A 21,017-nucleotide genomic window follows, 5' to 3' on the forward strand; every position below is an offset into this window, starting at 1 on the left:
AAGTTTGTTTTATATGTATTGAACAAAAGGCAAAATTTTTAAAAAAATGTATCTTGGGATTCTTTCTCAGACACCAGACAGGGTCTTTCCACGTATAAAAACCTTGAAACACAGGTTTCCTAGGTTGTCCTAGTTCACAAATGAGCAAACAGGAGGCACAAAACAACGAAGTGCTTTGCTCTAGTTTCAAAACTGCGACAGTGCAGGAATTTATATTCATGTTTTTTCCACCAGATGGCACCCTTACTGAGAAACATGTCTAGAGACAAAAACAAAACAAAACAAAACAAAAACAAAAACAAAAACCCCAACCAAACAAAAACACCCAGAAAACAGAAAAACAAAAACCCTATTCTAAGGAAGTTATTTAGTAAAGAGAATAAAAATCCTCATGACCAAAAAAACAAAAACAAAAACAAAACACTTCTAAATGATTTTTTTGAATGGTTGTTAGCCTTGACTTTGTGTTGTTTGCTAAAAAATACATTAACTGGTGGGGCACCTGGGTGGCTCAGTCGGTTAAGCAACTGACTTCGGCTCAGGTCATGATCTCGCGGTCCGTGAGTTCAAGCCCCGCGTCGGGCTCTGTGCTGACAGCTCAGAGCCTGGAGTCTGTTTCAGATTCTGTGTCTCCCTCTCTCTGACCCTCCCCTGTTCATGCTCTGTCTCTCCCTGTCTCAAAAATAAATTAAAAAAAAAAAAAAAAAAGTTAAAAAAAAATAAAAAAATAAAAAAAAAATACATTAACTGGTAAAATAACCAAAATATGCTAAGAAGCCTTCTGAATTTTTCCAGTGAGAAATTCTGCATAAGCAAGTTTTCTGGATAGCTGATCCTGAAGTTTTCTGAAGTTCTTGCATTTTTTTTTTCATTTTTATTGAAAAATCCTTCAGGAATGTGTTAAATCCCTTTACTTTTTAAAAAATTTTTAAATAAAAATAATGTTTTTTATTTGAGAGAGAGCATGGGGCAGGGGGTTAGAGGGGGAGGGAGGGAAGGAGAGAGAGAGAGAGAGAGAGAGAGAGAGAGAGAGAGAGAGAATCCCAAGAAGCTTCCATGCTGTCAGCGCAGAGCCCAACACGGGGCTTGAACTCAAGAACTGTGAGATCACGACCTGAGCCAAAATTAAGAGTCAGATGCTCAACCGACCGAGCTACCCCGGCACCCCTGACTCCCTTTCTTTAGACATTAGACATCCATTAAAGCCCACTGTCAGCAGACGGTCAGCTTGGACGAACACCGGTCCCCACCCCTCGGTGATACAGAGATGCCATGGCTGAGGGGAGCGGGGCTCCTGGCCTCGGTGTCACGCACCTCCATCTGGCCACTTGTACTTTATTTTTCTGATTGCTTTACTTCCTCCTTGGTGTCAGTTGCCACTTCTGGGTTATTACTCTTCTCTCTCCACTCTATTTGCAGATTCCCATATGACGTGAGGTAACCAGGTGTATTCACAGAATGACTGCTAAGCAAACTCCCATTTTCTGAGGGCCCGCTGCACACTCGGCACTTTGCCTGTCAGAATATACTTCATCTTTCTAATCCTTACACAACTCAGTGAATTAGATATTATACCCATTTTATAGGTGAGGAAACTGGGGCTCAAATAGTTTGTCCGAATTTGCACAGCGAGTCCGAGGCAGGATGTAAGATGGGTCCTCAGACCCCAGGCTGACCTGCCTCCCCCCGCCGGCTCCCCAGGTGCCACCAGAGCCTGCCTGCTTGCTGAGAATCTCTCTGAAGCGAGAACAGAACAGCACCGACCATGCAGAGGGCTCTCTGATCTTTAGAGTTTGTGAGCACGGTGAGCTTGCATTGTGGACACGTCGGCCAATTGTGTTCACCTCCTGGGTCAAAGGAGGAAATCAACGAAACCTTTTGCAAAATGTGAAACAGTCCATACAGATGTTGCCCTTGTCTTTTTTGGACTCATAAAGTGTTAACAGTAATAAAACTCACATTTTAATCCATTTTAGAAGCAAGCAAACAATTGGAGTAGAGTTGAGGCGAGAGATGGGATCCAGAGCTCATTGGCTGGCTCGTGGACCCTGAATTCCCCAGACAGAAGGTGTCCTCACCCTACATCAGACCTGGGAGTGTGACCCAGCAAGCCCAGGGCAGGGACGGCATGGAAACAGATTTCAATGAGGATTCTCAATACCAGCTTTTACCAATTTTATTGGAAAACAAGTACAGTCCATCGATCAGTGATACATGCTGTACATGAATCTGGTGTTTTACTATATAAAAATACTTGGTATCTGCTTAGAATTGTACAAACAAGTTTTTAAAAACCCTTCATCATTAACCAATAAAAATATAATTTATCAAAAATACCACTGAGAAAAATGGCTCACTACCTTTTCTGTTATTGCAAATAAACAAAGGGAGGTGGAAGAAGGAAGATATAAATTCTGCTAAGCCAGTTTTTGACAACTGGAAGCGAAATGCTTTATGGCAAACTCTCCTTTAAACACTCACACAAACAAAAAAAAATTACCATCAGATAATGCAGTAAAATCTAATTAATGGGAAAGGCCTGAAAGGAAGAGCTTAAAAGAGGTTTTCAGGGAAAACAATAAAACAAAGGAAGTTCCCAGGGAACTAGGAGTGTAGCGCCTTCCCCCGGAATCCCCCCTGGAAGGACTGGGAGTGACAGGCGACATGCACTTTCCTGTTGGGGCTCCTCCTGGTCCCAGGGCACATCCCCTGATTCTTGTCCCTCCAGAAATTCCAGGTGCAAATGCCACTGGTAATTCTTGGTAGTTCTCCCCACTCCTCACTTTCTGGCCAACTTTGCTGCTAAGTCTAATGTTTGGAATTGGCTTTCGTGACACTACATAGCAAGTATATTTTACAGATGATGGACTAAAAATGATCAGCAACATAATTTTTAAGCATCTGATAGGCCTTTTGGGGGCATAACAGCCCCCCCACCCGAGCCCCACAGACTTCTGGCTACAGTTCGTGTATATGCTGGCAAATAAAGATAAGGCAGTTTTTTAAAAACAACAACAACAACAACAACAGTCTCAAAACAGCACTATTACGCAATGCTGTCAGATTGGATCTAAGAAAAAGCAGGTAGAAAGAGAAGAGGCAAAGCATTCAACTCTGTTTCTGTCTGGCTCTAACTGCTTTCAGGGGGAAAAAATATGCTATATAAGACTGTGTTCACCCATAGCATTAAGCATAAAAAATAAAAAAAACATAGGGCCTGTCCATGTTCACGCAACTTCTAAAAATGGCGCCCGTGCCCCTCAGCAAATGGCACATGAACTTGGCTTTGCAGTTTTCCAGGGTTTCTCTAAGGACTATCATCACGTTTTAAAAAACCGTGTCCTAGACCAAAACAGCAACTTGCTTTCATTTTTAATTCACTAAGAAATATCTACCTTTTGGGAAAGACTATATGACAGCAGAAATGTTTTCCGTAAACTCGAAACAATTTTTGTAAATTCCAACACTCAAAAGTTTAGAATTTAGTTTCTTAAAGACAGCATCTCTAGACTCAGCCACCATCTCAGAAAACAGTCATTTCTTCTCACAAAAGTGCCAGGGTAGGGGCGAAGGGGACACTCAATGACCTGAAGTCAAGCGTTCAGGACACTGCACTAAGAAGCCAGCGACGGAGCCAGAAGCCCTACGTCTGACAGCACTAAGCGTGATTTAAAAAACAAAAAACAAACAAAAACAAAACAAAACAAAACAAAAAATAGGTCACTTCTTTTCTCTATAAAATTAGGATGATTGTAAAACTTAAATATGAGAATCTGTGGACAGTTTTCAACAAGAAAACCCCACACAAATCTATGTCACATGTGCTAATTACTGGTGAAGCCACCACAGACTACAAGAGACAGCCCCTCCTGCAGAGAGCAGGGTCTCTCTAGTTGGGACACAGAACCACCTTCTCATAAAGTGACGGCCAGCAGACTAAGTGCTATCAGACTGAGAGCAGAGAGCAGGTGTCTCAGGGCAGTTTCTTGGGGAAGTCTCTTAGAGAAACAGAGTTGGGGTAAATTTTGAATTTCATACAACTCTGGGGGGTTGGAGAAAATTCCAGAAGACATTCTGGTCGGAGGAGACTGGAAGGAGAAGCAGAGATGAAGGAACACTAGGGCAGGTGTGGAAGTGCGCAAAGGCCGACCTGGGAGTTCACAGAGCTGGACAGTGAGAGGCACAGCTGTGCGGACAGACTGGGGGTTTGGGGGCAGCAGTGGTGAAATGCAAATGCGTAATTGGGCTTTAGGTCCAAAACCGGGAGAGGTGTTTTCAGTAGGAACAGGAGGAGCTTGGAGCAGCATTTTATGAAGGAAGGGTAATCCGTGGACCAGGTGTGTGACAGAGAGGGGGGAGGAAGGGATTGGGAAGCTGTCCTTCCAAAGACATGATGAGTCAAGTGGAATGCACAAGAGGAAGGTGCTACAGAAGGGTCACTCCAGGGGGGAAGGTGTCCAGAGTGGATCTATTCTCTGCTACTCCTGCTTTTGAAATGCCCTCTCTCCAGCAGAAAGCTAAGGTGATTTCAAAAACATGCAATCCTTTTTTCACTGAAATGAGAATTTTAAAGGGCTGTGAAATGAAATTCAGTCTCTGGAAACAGACTGCTGGCTGTTGATGGGTAGGGAAAGTGCGAAGCAAATGGAAAGTTCTCCAAGCATACTTCTTCCCTCCTCTGTGAAATACCAGTCTCACTTTGCCTGCAGCACTGCCAAGGAAAGTCTCTGGGGGGGCCAGTGACCATGCTATCCCCGGGGGCTGGGTCATAGCCGCCCTCCTTGGACTGTGGACAGCTCCATAAAAACATTTATAGATGATAAATATTTCCTGATTGTTCTTTCCTCTCATTTGCTGTCCTGGTGCCTGTTCTCAGCAGTTCAAACATTTGGACAGGGCATTTGTTGCCTTTTAAAAGGGACTGCCAAGCTCTCAGCTCTGAATTGCCCTGACCTGCTATTGTCACCACATCCTGCTCCCTGAGCAATCCGATTCCAGGTGACCTCAAGGATAAGAGACTCTACACGTGCATTTTATGACTGTACAGTCAGTGAGGGCACAGCCTGGCCTGCAATGCCAGAAGACAGGAGTCACCCAAGGAACTCTTGGCCAAGCTTCTCCCTGCTACCCGAGAGGCACATGCACCTCCCTCTGAAGCTTTTTCTTCGAGTCTGGTCTCATGGCCAAGGACAGTAACTGGTGTTTGGATGAAGGTGGCTGCCGCTGGACAGGCATGTGGTACCTAACATTCTTCCAGAACCTTGTCTTTGCAGACTGCACGTCCTCTCTAAAGTCCCCTGACCAGCGTATGGCCCCATGTTTCTGCTTAATGAATTTAATGGTTTCTGGCATTTTCTCATAGTCTTGGATCGTCTCCAGTTCAAGCAGGACAACTTTAATCCCATCCTGAATGAAAGCATTGTACATTGCTATCTGCTCTTCAGATGAATTCTCCAGCCAGCCCAATCCTGATGCCTCTGGGACCAAAACGATGATCAGTCTTCTGCTTTTCTTTATGTTTTCATTAGTGACATCAACAATGTCTGAAAACAGGAAGCCCAGCAGAGTAAGTAAAATTTCAATTTATATCATTCTCTCCCAAACCAAGACCAGACCCCCATCCCCTATGTTGTACAATGTTTTTTTTCTCATCCTAATTAAGATTGAAGAAGCTTCTGATTTTATAGACCAGCTTAACACCTGGCCCACAAAAGCTGAATATTTCACTTAGAACTCAGAATACTCCTGGTATAAACTTTAAAGCCTTAAACCATTTGATCTATTCCACTCTTATTTTACTGTCTCAGTTGTAAAGTAACCAGTGGATCTAACTAGTTCTGAAGTTTTCCAAAACTAAATAAAACTTCGTCAATTCTTGTGCCAACAAAATACAAGAAAAGTAAGTACTTTTTGCAGTTAATAGATGCAGAAATCATCACTACCAACCACTGAGGCGTTCTTAAAACTTCCAAATATATACACCTATGCCACAGTTCTTCTAAAAAGATGAAACCTAGCTTTAGCAATTATTTTTACAACCAGACTGGTTTTTTTTCCGTGACACACATACCTTCCCCAACATAGGCGTCCCTTCCATAAATGAACAGCTTATATCCACACTGTTTTTCCAAGACCTCAGGCAAGACTTTAAACACAAAGATATCTGAGTTCGAGGTGGACCCTTCCCCAAGGGTCTTTGGATATAGTATATATGCATCATAGGTCTTTCCATCTGAAGCTAGAGGGGAAAGTACAATATTTAGATGGATTTGGATCCAATCTATCTGGACCAAAAGATTTGGTAAAGTCAATACCCCAAACATGCATTTTGGAATGAATTATTAATTTTGTGTGGGGGATGGTATGAACGAAGCAGCAATGCCAAAGTACAACAACTTTTTAAAGTGTTCATCGACAAGTTTCTATTTATTGTGCTTTACACTATGAAGGTGTTCTTATGTTATTGAATGGCCACCTCAGGTGCAGAGATTGTCTATCTCTTGGTCTGGGAACTATCCTTACCTCACTGGTCTTATCTTCTTCCCCAGTGTCTTGGCCCTGAATTCTATCATTCTTCCTTTTATGTATTATTGCAGTCTTGGGTTGTTTTTTTTTTGTTTTTTTTTTTTTTTTTTTTTGCAAGATTTAAACAAAAGAGAAAGCGAGAGGTTCCCTGACACATGAAAATATTTCTTTCTTTCTTTTGAAGACAGATCATGGGGTCATCTATGTCCTAACCAGCATGGAGCAGGCCCTCAACAATGCATATTGGATTTACAAACAGATGCTCTCAATGCCTGTCTACCCCACCATTATGAACACTAAAGCAGTAACCTGGAAAACAATGCTATTTAGTCTATTCAGTTCCAAAACTATAATTATGTACACGAATAGCTACTATTCTTGCATATGCCACATTTCATTTTAAAATTTAAGTAAACACCCTCTCAGCCATCTTCTACATCGCTTGACTACCCCTTATCTCCAACAAGGAAATATTGCATAGAATACAAAGTTGTACCTTTTGGAGGGAGAAAATCATAGCAAGAATCCCTGTACCAAAGCACAATGTCAACCTTGAAGATTTTGTAGATGAAAACAGAGCATGTAATTACTAGAGTTAACATGACAAACACACCAATTGTGTGCTTCTTGAAATCAGGGACTAAGGCAGAAAAGAGGGAAAAAATATATTAGAATCAAAAGAATTAAAAACTTGAGCATACCAAATTAAATATCATCATCCCAGAGAAACCATTTTTGGGATTGGCCTGCAATCCCAAATCCCAGGTAATATTAACCTATTCATTATCACAACTTAGTAATGCATACTAATGTACAAAGCCGTCTAGAATTGATACTGTATAAAACTGAGATGCATTGTATTAAATTTCCACCTAAATCTTATAATACAGTTGACCCTTGAACAATACAGGTTTGAACTGTGTGAGTCCATTTATATGCATTTTGTTTTTTTTTTTTTTACAATACCATACTGTAAATGTATTTTCCTTATGATTTTCTTAATAGCACTTTCTTTTTCCTAGCTTACTTTACTATAAGAATACAGTATGTAATACATACAACATACAAAGTATGTGTTAATCAACGGTTCATGTTATCCATCACGTTTCCGGTCAACAGTAGACTATTAGTAGTTAAGTTTGGGGAAGTCAAATTTATACTCAAATTTTTGACTGGGAATGGGGGTGTTGGTGCTCCTAATTCCCATGTTGTTCAAGGGTGCACTGTATACAATAACACAGAAAAAAATGCCAAAGACCATAGGATAGAGCACTTCAGAGTAAAACAAGTCAAAGTCACACAAAAGCCTACAAAAGTTTCTGGAGGTGCAAGAGTTAGCTGGGGAAAGCTGAAGTTTGGGGGTAAGGAAAGAAAGGGCTTAGGGATGCCATACAGTATGTTTCACTCTTCCACACTCTCTCAGCTTCACTCTCTAATTATTCATCCAAAGATTACAGTGGAGGAGGGACAGAGAAGTAAGGTGAAGGAGGGGTAATGGGGTGCGGTGTAGAGAAGAAAGAAGACAGTGGCTTCTAAATGTCAGGGGCCATGCGGAAAAGAGAAATCTAACAGTTACATCACTCTATTTTCCCAGTTTGGGTCTTTGATCCATCCGTAGCTGATTCAGGTATGAAACAGAAATCAGGATTGCACATTTTCCAGACCAATATCCAGTTGGCCCAATGAACAGTTCACATTTACAGCCTTAATTAGTGTAGCTTCACACAAGATCATGATACCTGTAGTGTAAATCTTCCAGATTTCTTGTTTTTATTCAAGGCCACCTTGATTATTCTTGTTCTGTTGCATTTCCATGTGACTTTTATTTTTTATTTTTTATTTTTTTTAATTTTTTTTTTTAACATTTATTTATTTTTGAGACAGGGAGAGACAGAGCATGAACAGGGGAGGGTCAGAGAGAGGGAGACACAGAATCTGAAGCAGGCTCCAGGCTCTGAGCTGTCAGCACAGAGCCCGAAGCGGCGCTAGAACCCACGGACCGCGAGATCATGGCCCGAGCTGAAGTTGGCCGCTTAACCAACTGAGCCACCCAGGCGCCCCTCCATGTGACTTTTAGAATAAAACTGCCCACAACAACACACCCACCCGAACACATACCCACACTTGCACAAATACTGTTGAAATTTGGATTGGAATTTTTTTGAATCCATAGATTCATTTGGGGAGAACTGATATCTTTATAATACTGAGTCTTACAATCTATGAACATTGTATAACCTTAGGTCTTCTCTAATTTATCTCAATAATGTTTTGTTTCTTTTTTAGTTTGTATCACACTTTTGAACAGACTTTGCTAGACTTATTCCTCAGTATTTGATAATTGTTGAAACTATTGTAAATGTAATCTTCTAAATTTAGTTTGTTTGTTGTTGGTATTTATAGACATACATAGAAATACCATATATATGCACATATATGCATATGTTTACATATAGACGGAAAGACCAGTGATCTTGCTAAATTCATTTACTAATTCTAATAATTTGTCTATAGGTTTTTAAATTTTCCTCCATGTACACATTTATAAATACCCTATTTTTAATTCAACTACAAACAACCAAAATATTGCACAAAGATTTTCAGTACTGTGTTTGATTACACAGTTGAAGAGAACTAGTGATTTCTGACTTCCTTTCTGGAAAGTGGATATTTAGGCTTCCCCTGTTCATCCATTATTCTGTCATTTACCTAAAAATATTCATCAGATACCTATGATATGCCAGATTTAAGTCACTACTAGCTCTGGATATAGAATGAATGGTAAGATAAATGGTCAGCACCATCACACAATTTAAGTCAAGGAAAGAAAACTAAGTATGACAGATACTGTGACAGGGACATAGGGTTCTCTGAAGTATGTAACAGAGACACTAACCTCGTCTCTTTGGGCAGAGAGCTTGTTAAGAGCAGGCAGCAAGACAGAAAGCTTCCTAGAGGTAGTTCAGCTGACAAGTGAAAGAATAGAAATTTGCCAGGTTAAGAGGAATCCAAGAGCTTCTAAGCAGAGGAAATAGCATTGCAAATCTCAAAGTCATGGAATCTTGCAACAGGAAACCAAAACTTCATTTCAAATATTTTGTTGTTTACCTGGATGTATCAATTGGATATATGCTGAATTTATACCATCTGTATTCTTGGCTACACAGGTAAATGGATATAGATAAAATCTACTTTCCACTTCTGAAATATTAAGTACTGTGATGATTGTGTTCTTTCTTTTGGTTGAAGGATTTTCCACTCTGTTCAAAAGAAAGAGAATACATGAAGTTGTTTGAGTAAAACTACTACAACTGAGACATATACACATGGTTTATCTCTTTATTTGCCACATGAATTACAGCAGAAGTTATCACCAGCCCTAAGCACAGGGATAATAATCAGGCTGTTGGCAACACTGATCTGAGATTTTATAGCCCAAAGACCACAGTCAGTGAAAGATTCAGTAGCAGAGATCATGTTAAAATTATCAGCTTCCAAGAAGAAAAAAATGGACGCACATGCTAGTCACCATGGGGCACTGAGAAGAACACACGAAACAGGAGATTGGGACAGATGACCAAGGAGAATGTTAAGGAGTCAGGAGCTGATCCCTAGAGAGGAATCAGAAAGCCACTAGAGACTTGAGAGGTAGAGTGCCAGGCTCTTGGCCTACCTAATGAGTCTTTCCTAAACTGCTTTTAAAAAACCAGAATATCATGAAGGGTAATTCAGGAAAGTTGCTTCATTAGAATTCTGTAACACATCTACCTATGGTCAAGAGAAAGCCTTCCAAGTGGTTCGGAATTTACACCACGAGGACATGTATTTTTACCTTAAGTGTGTAAGTTCTTATAAATCCTGTTTAGCTCAGCAAAACTCAATATGGGCAGCAAAGGGTCAAGGGCCAGTCAACTGCCAACTAACTCTTGCTATTCAATGAAACCATCAAGGTTGTATAAAGCATGATATGAAGTGTAATACCAAAACTTCTCAGTTGCACGATAGGCTTTTAGCATACTTACGGCAAATAATCCTCCACCAACACTGGGTCGTCTTCATCAATTAATGACCCATTCCACTTCCAGTAGACAAAGTCACTCAACTGGCCACTGACATTGCAGATCAACTGTAGCCTGGATCCTGCAAAGCAATGTATTTTTAATCAGAGCTATTGATTTTTATCTGATCTATCTAGATTAGTAAATGGCTATTGATTAAAAATTTTAAATTATAGAAAAGTACAAACAGAGGGGCGCCTGGGTGGCTCAGTCGGTTAAGCGTCCAACTTCGGCTCAGGTCACGATCTCACAGTCTGTGAGTTCGAGCCCCGCGTCAGGCTCTGGGCTGATGGCTCAGAGCCTGGAGCCTGCTTCCGATTCTGTGTCTCCCTCTCTCTCTGCCCCTCCCCCATTCATGCTCTGTCTCTCTCTGTCTCAAAAATAAATAAAAACGTTAAAAATAAATAAATAAATAAATAAAAGTACAAACAGAAAGAAAAATTGCCCTTAAACCTGCCACTTGGAGAGAATCGTGATTAGTAACTTCATGTATCTCATTCTTTGTGTATACGTGAAATTTTTTAAATGAAACATTATTGTCTACCATTTATAAATATTGTATACTGGGAACTTCAGCTCACATGATCAGCCTTCCAAAAGAGGCCATTTCATGGCTGCTTAGTATTCTGTAATACAGATCTACTATGATTAATGGCTTTTCTATTGCTAAACACAATTTGCTTCTAATTTTTCATTATTAGGATTAATATTCTAATGAACACCCTTGTGCATCAATATTGTACATATCCTGAAGTATTACTTTGAATCTGGAAGTAGAATTAAGAGATAAACATGTTTAAAAACTCATCCTCCCTCTTCCAAATGAGACTGTACATATCTACACTTTGTCCAGCAGGGTATGTGAATGCTATCTCACCCCCAAGCCCTCAGATTCCAAATATATTTGCTTAGTCATTGTCCAATGAGAGAATTCAAAACGCCATTTAAATTTTTGTGTGAATTTCTTGGGATACCTAGGTGGCTCAGACAGTTAAGCGTCTGACTCTTCATGTTGGCTCAGGCCATGACCTCACGCTTTGTGAGTTGAGCCCCACATCAGGCTCTGCACAGACAGTGTGGAGCCTGCTTGGGATTCTTTCTCTCTGCCCTTCCCTGCCTCTCTCTCTCTCTCTCTCTCTCTCTCTCTCTCTCTCTCTCTCTCTCTCAAAATAATAAAGAAAGAAACTTTAAAAAAAAAACAAAAATGTTTCTGCATTTCTTGAAATCATGGTGAATGGACATCTTTTATAAGTTCAGTATCAGTTTGTTTTTAAGAACTGTTTGTTATGCTTACTGTCCATTATTTAATTGCTTCTCATATTAACTCCACTGCTGTATGGGAGCTCTTTATTCACTGAGGATATTAACGTTTTATCATACATGAAAACTATTCCAAATAACTCTCAGAGTTCGTTGCTTTTGTTTTATTTCTGTCTATGGAAATTCTTTGATATTTCTCTCTCTCTCTCTCTCTCTCTCTCTCTCTCTCTCCCTCCCTCCCTCCCCTTTTTTGGTCAAATTTCTGTTTTATATGTTTTCACAATTTTTTCTAAAAGCTTTACCACCAAATCAGGAAAATACCCAAGTACATTTTCATTGAGGTATATAATGTTTTCATTGTTCTGACTGTTTTAGTTCTTTACTCTGTCTAGAATGTAATTGGGTACGGTGTGAGGGAGAGATTTAACTTCATGTTTTTATCCAAATAGCTCATTTATAATTTCAGAACCCCTTATTGGATAATAATTTGTAATGCCACTTTTGTCATAAAATAAATTATTTGGGACTTTCTTGGTTGAGCTAAATGTGTATACTGATGTCAAGGGTACCACAATCTTAATTACTATAGTTTTAGGGTAAACATTGGTATTATTTAGAGCTCTTCTTGTCAATACTATTTTAAAAATCTCATCATTTTAATATTCTGGGTGAATTTAAGAATCACTTGCAAACTTTTGAGCCCATTCATATTTTTGTCAGAATTCCATTAAAACTGTAATTTTAGGGGAGCCTGGGTGGCCCAGTTGGATAAGCATCCACCTTCAACTCAGGTCATGATCTCACAGCTCTGGGTTCGAGCCCTACATGGGGCTCTGTGCTGACAGCTCAGAGCCTGGAGCCTGCTTCAGATTCTCTGTCTCCCTCTCTCTCTGCCCCTCCCATGCTCACACTGTATGTGTCCCTCTCTCTCTCAAAAATAAATAACCACTTACAAAATTTAAAAAAAAAATAAAACTACAATTTTAAGAGTTGATATCTTTACAATCTCTAGTTTTCCATACAGGAAAAACATACATTTCTATTAAAGTTTTCCTTAAATTGGTGTTTCTCAAGACTGTTTCCATTATTGCTCCCTTTTGAGTCTTTTTAGACATTTTTACCCTAATTGACTGCCTCCCCATGAATTTTTAATACCACAGATATACAGTATATCTGTTGATTGAGATTTTTTTCCTCTAAATACCAATTTTATCCCCACTGGAAACAACATAGCTCCCACTCCTTGTCAATATGCATGCTTTAAATCTCAGTTTTCCTGATATTTATATGTCAGAATTTTTTTCTCCCCTCTAAATCCTATTTATTTTTAAAAGATTTTGCCAAGAAACTATAGACATCTCTATGACATGTTGCAGACAGGATCTCTCTCCCCATTATGTTTTCTAGTTGGTTACTGCCAAACAAGTTCACCATTTTTAGAATATTGATTTTGTTACAAGCATTTTATGTATTTTAATGAAGTTGTTATAGACAATGTCCATTTAAAACCCGTATCCCCAGGCCAAAAAGTACAAATACAATTAAAAAGTGCAGTGTTCTGTGGTATACACTTGTGTATGAATAACTTTACTGACTGCTTATGAAAAGCAGAACTTTTCGGGGATCTTCTGACAAGATTTTTCTTTAATCTTAAAATGCTTTCTCTTCAGTGACACCATCTTTGGAGTCAGTCACTATTCTCACCATCTCAATGCCACCTCGACTCCAACCTGCTACTCCTCTTCTTTGGGGTCAGACCCCCTGATTTTAAAAGCAGCTTTAAATTAAGGAAAGGCCATTTTGCCACAGCTCAGTTCTCTGAGAAACTTCCATCTCCCACTGAAAGCCACAAGTCAGGAGGGAAACAATCACGTGCTGGAGCTTCAGGGCCAACTGGAAAGCCAGTATGAACACTCACGTCGGTCTTATTCACCACAAGCCTGAAGAAGCATGGTCCTGGAAAAGATGGCCCCTCTGTGCACACACGTAATTTATAAAAAGGAGAGGGCAAAGGAAGGAGACTGAGGCTCGATTACTAAAAATCAGCACCATGAAAACAAATGATAATGACTAATGGCCACCAGAACTCAAATTACCAGAGGTTTTAACGAGGTGAGGTGACAGTCTTCAGTTCCACCTTGAACGCCACAAAAGAACTGTTTTTAAAAGTAAAAAGGGACTGACGGGAAAGAAGGAAAGATAAAAAGAATATCTAAACTGCTGAAGGACCCTATTTGCTCCCGATATCCTGATAAACCTCCATCACTTCTTCTTCCTCCATTCCCAACTCCTTCCGACTGTGATTATCAGCAATTCTCTGACCTTTGAAGAGAGGCCTGAGTGAATTCACTGGAACTCCCAGTCTTTGACAGTATGGTTCTTAGCGTTTCTTGAGACACGTTGTCTGTCCTCTTCATTTCAAAGTGAATCTCACTGCGATCCTGGCCAACGACTCTGAGTTTAATGTATGCTCTTTCCTTCTTATCCCGCAAGTCCCCACTTGCAGGCTTTGACTCCTGGTCAGACATGGTGATGATGGCTTCACCCAGGGTCTCCTCCTCACAGCAGTGGCCTCGGAGAAGTAGGCCTTCGCTCTGGGATTCACAAATCTATCTCTTCCCCACAGTACACCACCACAGCTGGAGGGACTTCTGCTATACCTAGAATATTAATTTTATATCTGGCCAATTAGTAATATACTAATTCTAATTTTAATAATAAAGTCATTTTCTCCCTTACAGTAAGCATGACTTGGTTCCTTTACTTATGGTTGTATCGGTGGCACTTCTGAAATATGTTAAGTAATGCTGGTTATGTGGGCATCTTTGTCTTGCTCTTGACTTCAGTGAGGGGGTCTATACCTGTAGAAGGTCTAACACAACAGTGGCTCACCATGAAGAATGTTAGTGACTATTGGTTTGAACTGATGTTATTTATTAAGTTAAGGAAGTATCCCTCAGTTCCTAAGTTATTTTACTGGTAATTTGTATTGAATCTTATCAAATGCCTGTTAGACCTACAGGGTAATCATAGGACAGGGTGATGGGTGCATCGGACCAACATGATACATTAAAATATAATAACATATGATATATTAAAATATGTTTCTGAATATGAAGCTATTTTTAGATTTGGAGATCAATGTCACCTAAACTATAGAGCTCTAAAGTGTACACATCTAGAACAAGAATTCTTAACAGAGGCTATGGCCACCAGGGCAAAAAGTGGATCTTGGGCAAGAAAATCCTTAGATATTGCAATGGTTTGTGACCCTGCAAAGTGCACGGTACATCAATAGATATACAATATATCTGTAGCATTAGAAAACTGAAGAAGGGAAGAAGATAGGGTGGGGGTAGGGTGAGTGCCTTTTTAGGCTCTACAGGGGAGCAGTAATGAGGAGAAACAAAAAAGCATTGCTCTAGATTACTAGAATACTGCTCTAGATTCTATATTGGCTTATATGTAATTGTGAGTTTTCACAACTTTGTTTTTTTATATCTGTGAATGCCTTTATATTACCTCCCACCATTAATAAACTGCTTGGACACATACAGCATCCACTGGTCCCAAACTTTTACCTCTAATCTCTGTACAACTATTCACGGTCTTCATGCAGCCTGGTGTTTGATCCTCTGATATAAAAATCTGTTTTTATGTTTGGGCCAGTGGTTTTCCATAAAATTTTCAGTGACAGCCGAAATGTTCTATATTTGGGCTAATGCGGTAATCACTTGTCACATATGGTTATTAAGCCCTTGAAATATGGCTACCACGACTGAAGAACTAATTTTTAATTGAACTAAATTAACTAATTTACTTAATTTAAATTTACATGTACATAGTCACATATCGCTGGTGGCTATCGCATTGTATAGTTTAGGTCTGGATGCTTATAGGATTATGTCTTTGTTCCTGAAATAAAAAATTTTCACTGACTTGATGGTCATCCTAGAAAAAAAAACTTATCCTTTTTGGTCTCTTATCTTATTCTTCTGCCTGAAAACTTAGCTCTGGTCATAAGAAATCCATCCTGTACCAGTCAGATAAATTACACTTCTCATTTCTAGTCCTTTTGAACTTGGCCTCTGGCTAATATTTCCATGGGTAATAAGTATCCACAGGAGAGTGGGGGTGGACAAATCAGACAAGGCTAGATTTTTGTCCTGAGAGGCAGGAAATCCAAAGAAACATTTAAAGACATAATCTGTGCCACTTTCCCACTAATGGTAGGTGTATTCAGTAAATGATTTAGGTTATGTGTAGTGAAGGCAGAGTTTATCTTAATCTTGAGTTCAAAATAATGATTTTAGCATATTCTGATTGGAGCCCACTTACCCAGACTTGCTTCTATTGTCTCATTAGTTGGACTCACAATTATAGGCTTCACAGGCTTGTCTTCCTCTGAAAGACAAACATCAGCAGGGGTTCTTAGTCTCTTACAGAGCAGAATCTCAGCGGATGACAACAGTTAGCAAAATATACCAAAATATATCACATGGAGTCTGGCCAGATATTCCCCTGAGAGCCCAGCGCATATATGGCAGGAGAGAGAGGGCAAGAAGTGAAAGAAGGAGGCCACCACAGAGGCCACGGCAAAACCATGAACGCCTGCCAGAAAGCCCGGGCCCTGCTGAGTCCATCAAGTTTGGTGCTACAAACACACAGATCACCAGGACTCCAGACAAGTGCCTCTTCCTAAAGCAAATCAGGAAAAGCGAGTAGCCGTGGCAAGGTACTTCTGTGGATGAAGCATTATTAACCAGAAGGACCGTCCAGTGCTAGACCTGCTTGTATTTCGTAATTTTAGTAATGACCCATGAGTGGAGTGCCAAGAAATTTGGCATCATTTATTAAAAAGGGTGGAAAAGTATTAAGGAGTTCCAGAAATCCATCTGAGTTTTATTTACAAGAAGACAGACTTCAAAGGTTGATCTGTAGCCAAGCCTGAGAAACTATGAGCTGGAATGGCCAGGATTCCACCACAGTCAAAACAAAACAAAACACAAAAGGCAAAAAAACAAAAACAACAACAACAACAACAAAGCAAACTCCATCAGAGCAGGATATTGTCTCTTTTGTCCCCTGACGTATACCTAGAATAGTGTGCCTGGCATAGAGTAGATGCTCAATTAATATTTTTGAATCTGCCTTTATGAAAACAAAATATGACCTCATCTCTGATGAAGTATATTATTTCTATAGAAGGGATCAGAAAATGAGACAGAGGGTATTTGAAACATATTTGACCTATCTAAAAAATTCCCTAGTTCTCTCTAAAATTTTGTCTGCCGCTCTGGTTGCCGTATGTCAAGAAAGACAAGCCAGAGCTACACAACGGCCAGAGAGAAGCTGCTAAAATCTCAGGATGGTAGTGATATAAAGACTGCTGGAAATTATAATGCACTGGTGCTTGTAGGATGTGGGCAAGGAATTAATTTTGATTCAATAAAATTAACGTTTAAAAAATATAAATTATTAGATGATTGAGAACACCTAGCTATAGGTAGGGTGATCATATTTTGGAATTACCTGAGATAGTCCCCATTTTTTCCTCTTGTCCCAGCATAATTACTAATAAGACTCCTTTAACTTTTAAAGTCCTGGTTAAAGTAACTCTTCTATTACTGAAAGTTTACGAAATCTGACATAGAAAGGTTGAACATTCTGCCCATCCCCAGGTAATGTAGGAGTGCATTTTCTTGTAAAATAGCTTCTAGGGGAAACATAGTTAATAGAGAATTGAAAGCCTCGAGAAGATTTACTAGAAAAATCATCATACACCTTTTTACTTCTCCTCTGTTCTGCACCAGGCACATGACCACACGATGAGCATACCTGATTGTTGATCTCCCCAACAGTCTTGGAAGGTTGTATCCCATTACAGAGGAGGAAACAGGCTTAGAGAGGTCAGGCAAGCTAACAAGAAACTAACAAGAGGTAGAGCATGCTCTGGGAGTGCAACGTGTTCCAAAGCCCATCAGCGTCCACCCCATTACACCAACAACCCTCACTGCTACACACTCAGACTCCCCAAGCGAAAGACCTTGGAACTACTCTTCCTCATACACCAGCCACAGGGAACTCCAGAGCTCTCTGGAAGAACCATCTTTAGCCATGCCAAAGAACAAGCCTCTTGCTTCCATTGGAAAACAGCTCTTAACTGTTGGTCGAATTAGCCCTGCATCTGAGGCAGGAATGCAAAATACAGACGCAGTATTAGCAACAAAGACTCAACTAACAGCCATGTGACATTTGGCAAGTCGCCAAGCTGCTCTTGGGTTTAGCTCTTCCATTAACAACGAAGGGAATACTAGAATCATGATTTCTGGGCCTTCCCAGGTTCAAACTCCTAGGACTGGAGCTATGACTCACCTAGAGTGAGAAGTTCTATAACCCGGGTAATACGATACTGCTTTCCCAAGTATGTATAGGATGCTTGACAAGTATAGTTCCCCTTATGTGCTGCAGTCACATTCGTCATGATGAGTCTATTTGTCAGTCCAGTAAAGTTCACATTGTCAAGTAGTAGAGGTTTGCAATCCTAGACAGAGGGAGAGGAAGGGAGTATTGAAAACCAATTAATGAATTCCCCCTGCCTACCAGCAAAAGAAACTCTGTTTTTTCACATTGGTAAATGTTTTACAAATGTGTCTATTTATGTGTATGTATGTGTATACACACGCACACACATATGTATACATGCATATTTATGTTCATATATATTCATACATATGTGAATTGAAAACCTCAGGAGAATTTACAAAAATAATCTCACATGCCTATTTATTTCTCTTCTGTTTTGCGCCAGGCACATGATCACAAGCTGAGCACATGTATGAATACATATATGACCATGTTCCTTACGTACAAGTTTTAATATAGTATGTTTTTGGCAATACTCACAATTACATTTCCAGGATATTAAATGTTTATGCCTATGAGCCTTGCACTTTGAAGACAAGTGAAGACAAATTTATTTGCAAGAAAAACATGTTTGAGGAAAGAATGCTAACACCATATTTTCTTAGTAATGCTGTACTTCCTTTCTTCATTGACATTATTTATTTTGTATTTCTTCACCCCTATAAGATGATTCCCCACATAAGCTCCAACCAACTAGGTAGAGCAAAAGTACCAAAAAACGTGATGTGTTCCATGGAGTGCTAGCCAATCCACTTTCAAGATAGTCACAGAAACCACTAAGTTATTTCAGGATCACTTAATATTTTTAATAAGGCAAAAATACATATGTTTTATGATAAATAGGGATCTCTTAAAAACCTTAAATTTATAATCAGTCTTATCTTTAAATATCTTTTATTTCTACTATACTTTTCTCAATCTTATTAAATCAAATAAAATTAAGAGAAAGTAAGATTTTTATTAAGCTGCAAATTAAATGTATGTAGTCTTACAACTTTTTTAAAAATTTCTAATAGGTTTCACACACAAAAGCAAACAACATGTCACATGAAAAAGTCCTCTGCAGATTCACCCTATGGTCCAAGACAGAAAACTGATTTTATCTGACAGAAAAGTAAAATACCATATGTAATATAAAATTACCTTATGCCACTGTATTTTGGGTAACTCATGTTTTTCGTCTCTAAAAAAATCCAAATAAGGACACACAAGTTGTCCATCTCTTGCAATGGGTAGTTTCTGTGTAAATATAGCTTCTGCATTGTAACACAAGTTAGGTTCATGCTGCACAAACTTAATAGCTATTTTAATTTTGAGGCAGTAAGTTGAATTTCTAAAACAAATCAAAATAGATGAATTAAGCACCATTAAAGATGTTTCCATCCTTAACGACTGCAGCCACACAGAACACATGTTTGTAACATTATTAATCCCTTTCTTACCTTACTGCACAATAGTAATGTCCCGAATCCTCTACCTTAGCGGGAACAAACCAAAGTTTATCTTTGTGCTGATGAATCCTGGAGTCTACTTCCATAGATATAGGTGTCTTGCTGTCATTTTTATACCAAATTATAGTGCCTTTCTTTTCGTTCGGGTTAAGAAGACATGAACGAACATCAATTTCATACGCAGATGAAACTAAAACTACTTTTTCTTCACGTTCCTCACAAGTATCTTTAAAAGGGAAAAAGGGAAAGCAATTTCCATGAGAAATTCGTCAGTGATTTTTAATGTAATATCTACATATAAACACGTCAATTATAAAATACATCAATTCATATTATATATGTTTTAATAGCTTTATGATTAAAAGTATAATCTTGGGGGCACCTGAGTGACTCAGCTGGTTAAGTGTCCAACTCTTGGTTTCGGCTCAGGTCATGATCTCACGATTTGTGGGTCTGAGGCCTGCTAGGCTCTGTACTGACAGTGCAGAGCCTGCTTGGAATTCTCTCTCTCCCCCTCTCTCTCTGCTCCCCTTTGCTCGTGCTCTTTCTCTCTCAAAATAAATCAATAAACTTAAAAAAACTTAAAAAAAATAACTTAAAAACTTAAAAAAAAAATTTAAATAAAAATATCATCTTGGAAGTCTGAAAGATTTATGTACAAATCCAGTTGTGTCACTGACTAGCTGTGTGTCCTTGGGAAAGCTATTTAACCTCTCTTATCCCTTCCTGTCCATCTAAAATTTGGTGCTAATGTAGCAGGGGAGATATCTACTTCAGTACAAAATGGACTGGATTTGGTCTCCCACATAAACAATTTTAAAAATGGAACATCAGGGAACAAAAGACAGAAATACTAGAAAGATGGAAAACAAAACAGGTGAGCCCTACAATTTTCCCAAGTTACTGCCTAGAGAAAGATTCTAGGTCATGACATTGCAAGGAGGAAACACAGGCAAAGCCCAGTGTTCTCTCTGAATGGAGAAAATAGAGCTGGAAATCCGGGTAAACCATAAGTTTGCAGGACAGAATACCAAAGGGATTATAACTGTATAGATAGATAGAGTTTTGGAGATAAGTCTCCCTTAAGCTTTCAGCTGAGTACCAATTAGCATAAGCACATTAGAAGTGCCAAGGCCAGAGTGAAAACTGTCAAAAGGATTAGAGTGAATATCCACTGGAGCACACACTGGCTAGTAACATTTGATGTTTTCAACAGGCAGAATGAAAAGCCTCCTTAATCATGGGGCATCAGGTAAAGTACCCAGATGATTCCGACCCACCAGATGGGACATATTAG

At 39.3% G+C, this 21,017-nt stretch overlaps 1 protein-coding gene and 1 pseudogene across 9 annotated transcripts in view; both read right to left on the reverse strand.

Annotated features, from left to right (window-relative positions):
- Positions 1 to 2,158: 2,158 nt before the first annotated feature.
- The window catches only part of IL1R1 (interleukin 1 receptor type 1), a 78,523-nt gene continuing 59,664 nt past the window's right edge, over positions 2,159 to 21,017 (reverse strand). For 4 of the 9 annotated variants that reach the window (XM_019428535.2, XM_019428534.2, XM_019428536.2 and 1 more), the window contains 9 exons: positions 19,712 to 19,946; positions 19,413 to 19,602; positions 18,219 to 18,387; positions 16,182 to 16,247; positions 10,548 to 10,665; positions 9,634 to 9,785; positions 7,022 to 7,165; positions 6,071 to 6,238; positions 2,159 to 5,543 (listed from right to left, as the gene is read on the reverse strand). In XM_019428535.2, the coding sequence (XP_019284080.1) occupies positions 5,125 to 5,543; positions 6,071 to 6,238; positions 7,022 to 7,165; positions 9,634 to 9,785; positions 10,548 to 10,665; positions 16,182 to 16,247; positions 18,219 to 18,387; positions 19,413 to 19,602; positions 19,712 to 19,946 (1,661 nt within the window). In that variant the 3' untranslated portion in view covers positions 2,159 to 5,124. Of the gene's footprint in view, positions 5,544 to 6,070; positions 6,239 to 7,021; positions 7,166 to 9,421; positions 9,492 to 9,633; positions 9,786 to 10,547; positions 10,666 to 10,991; positions 13,800 to 16,181; positions 16,248 to 18,218; positions 18,388 to 19,412; positions 19,603 to 19,711; positions 19,947 to 21,017 lie in introns of those variants that run through there. The other 5 variants (XM_019428538.2, XM_019428537.2, XM_053890511.1 and 2 more) reach the window with 3 other exon arrangements.
- LOC109254566 (small ubiquitin-related modifier 1-like) lies at positions 13,806 to 16,175 on the reverse strand (annotated as a pseudogene).

This window comes from Panthera pardus, unplaced genomic scaffold, assembly GCF_024362965.1.
Source record: "Panthera pardus isolate Hobbes unplaced genomic scaffold, ASM2436296v1 HiC_scaffold_25, whole genome shotgun sequence".
Classification (NCBI taxonomy): domain Eukaryota; kingdom Metazoa; phylum Chordata; class Mammalia; order Carnivora; family Felidae; genus Panthera; species Panthera pardus.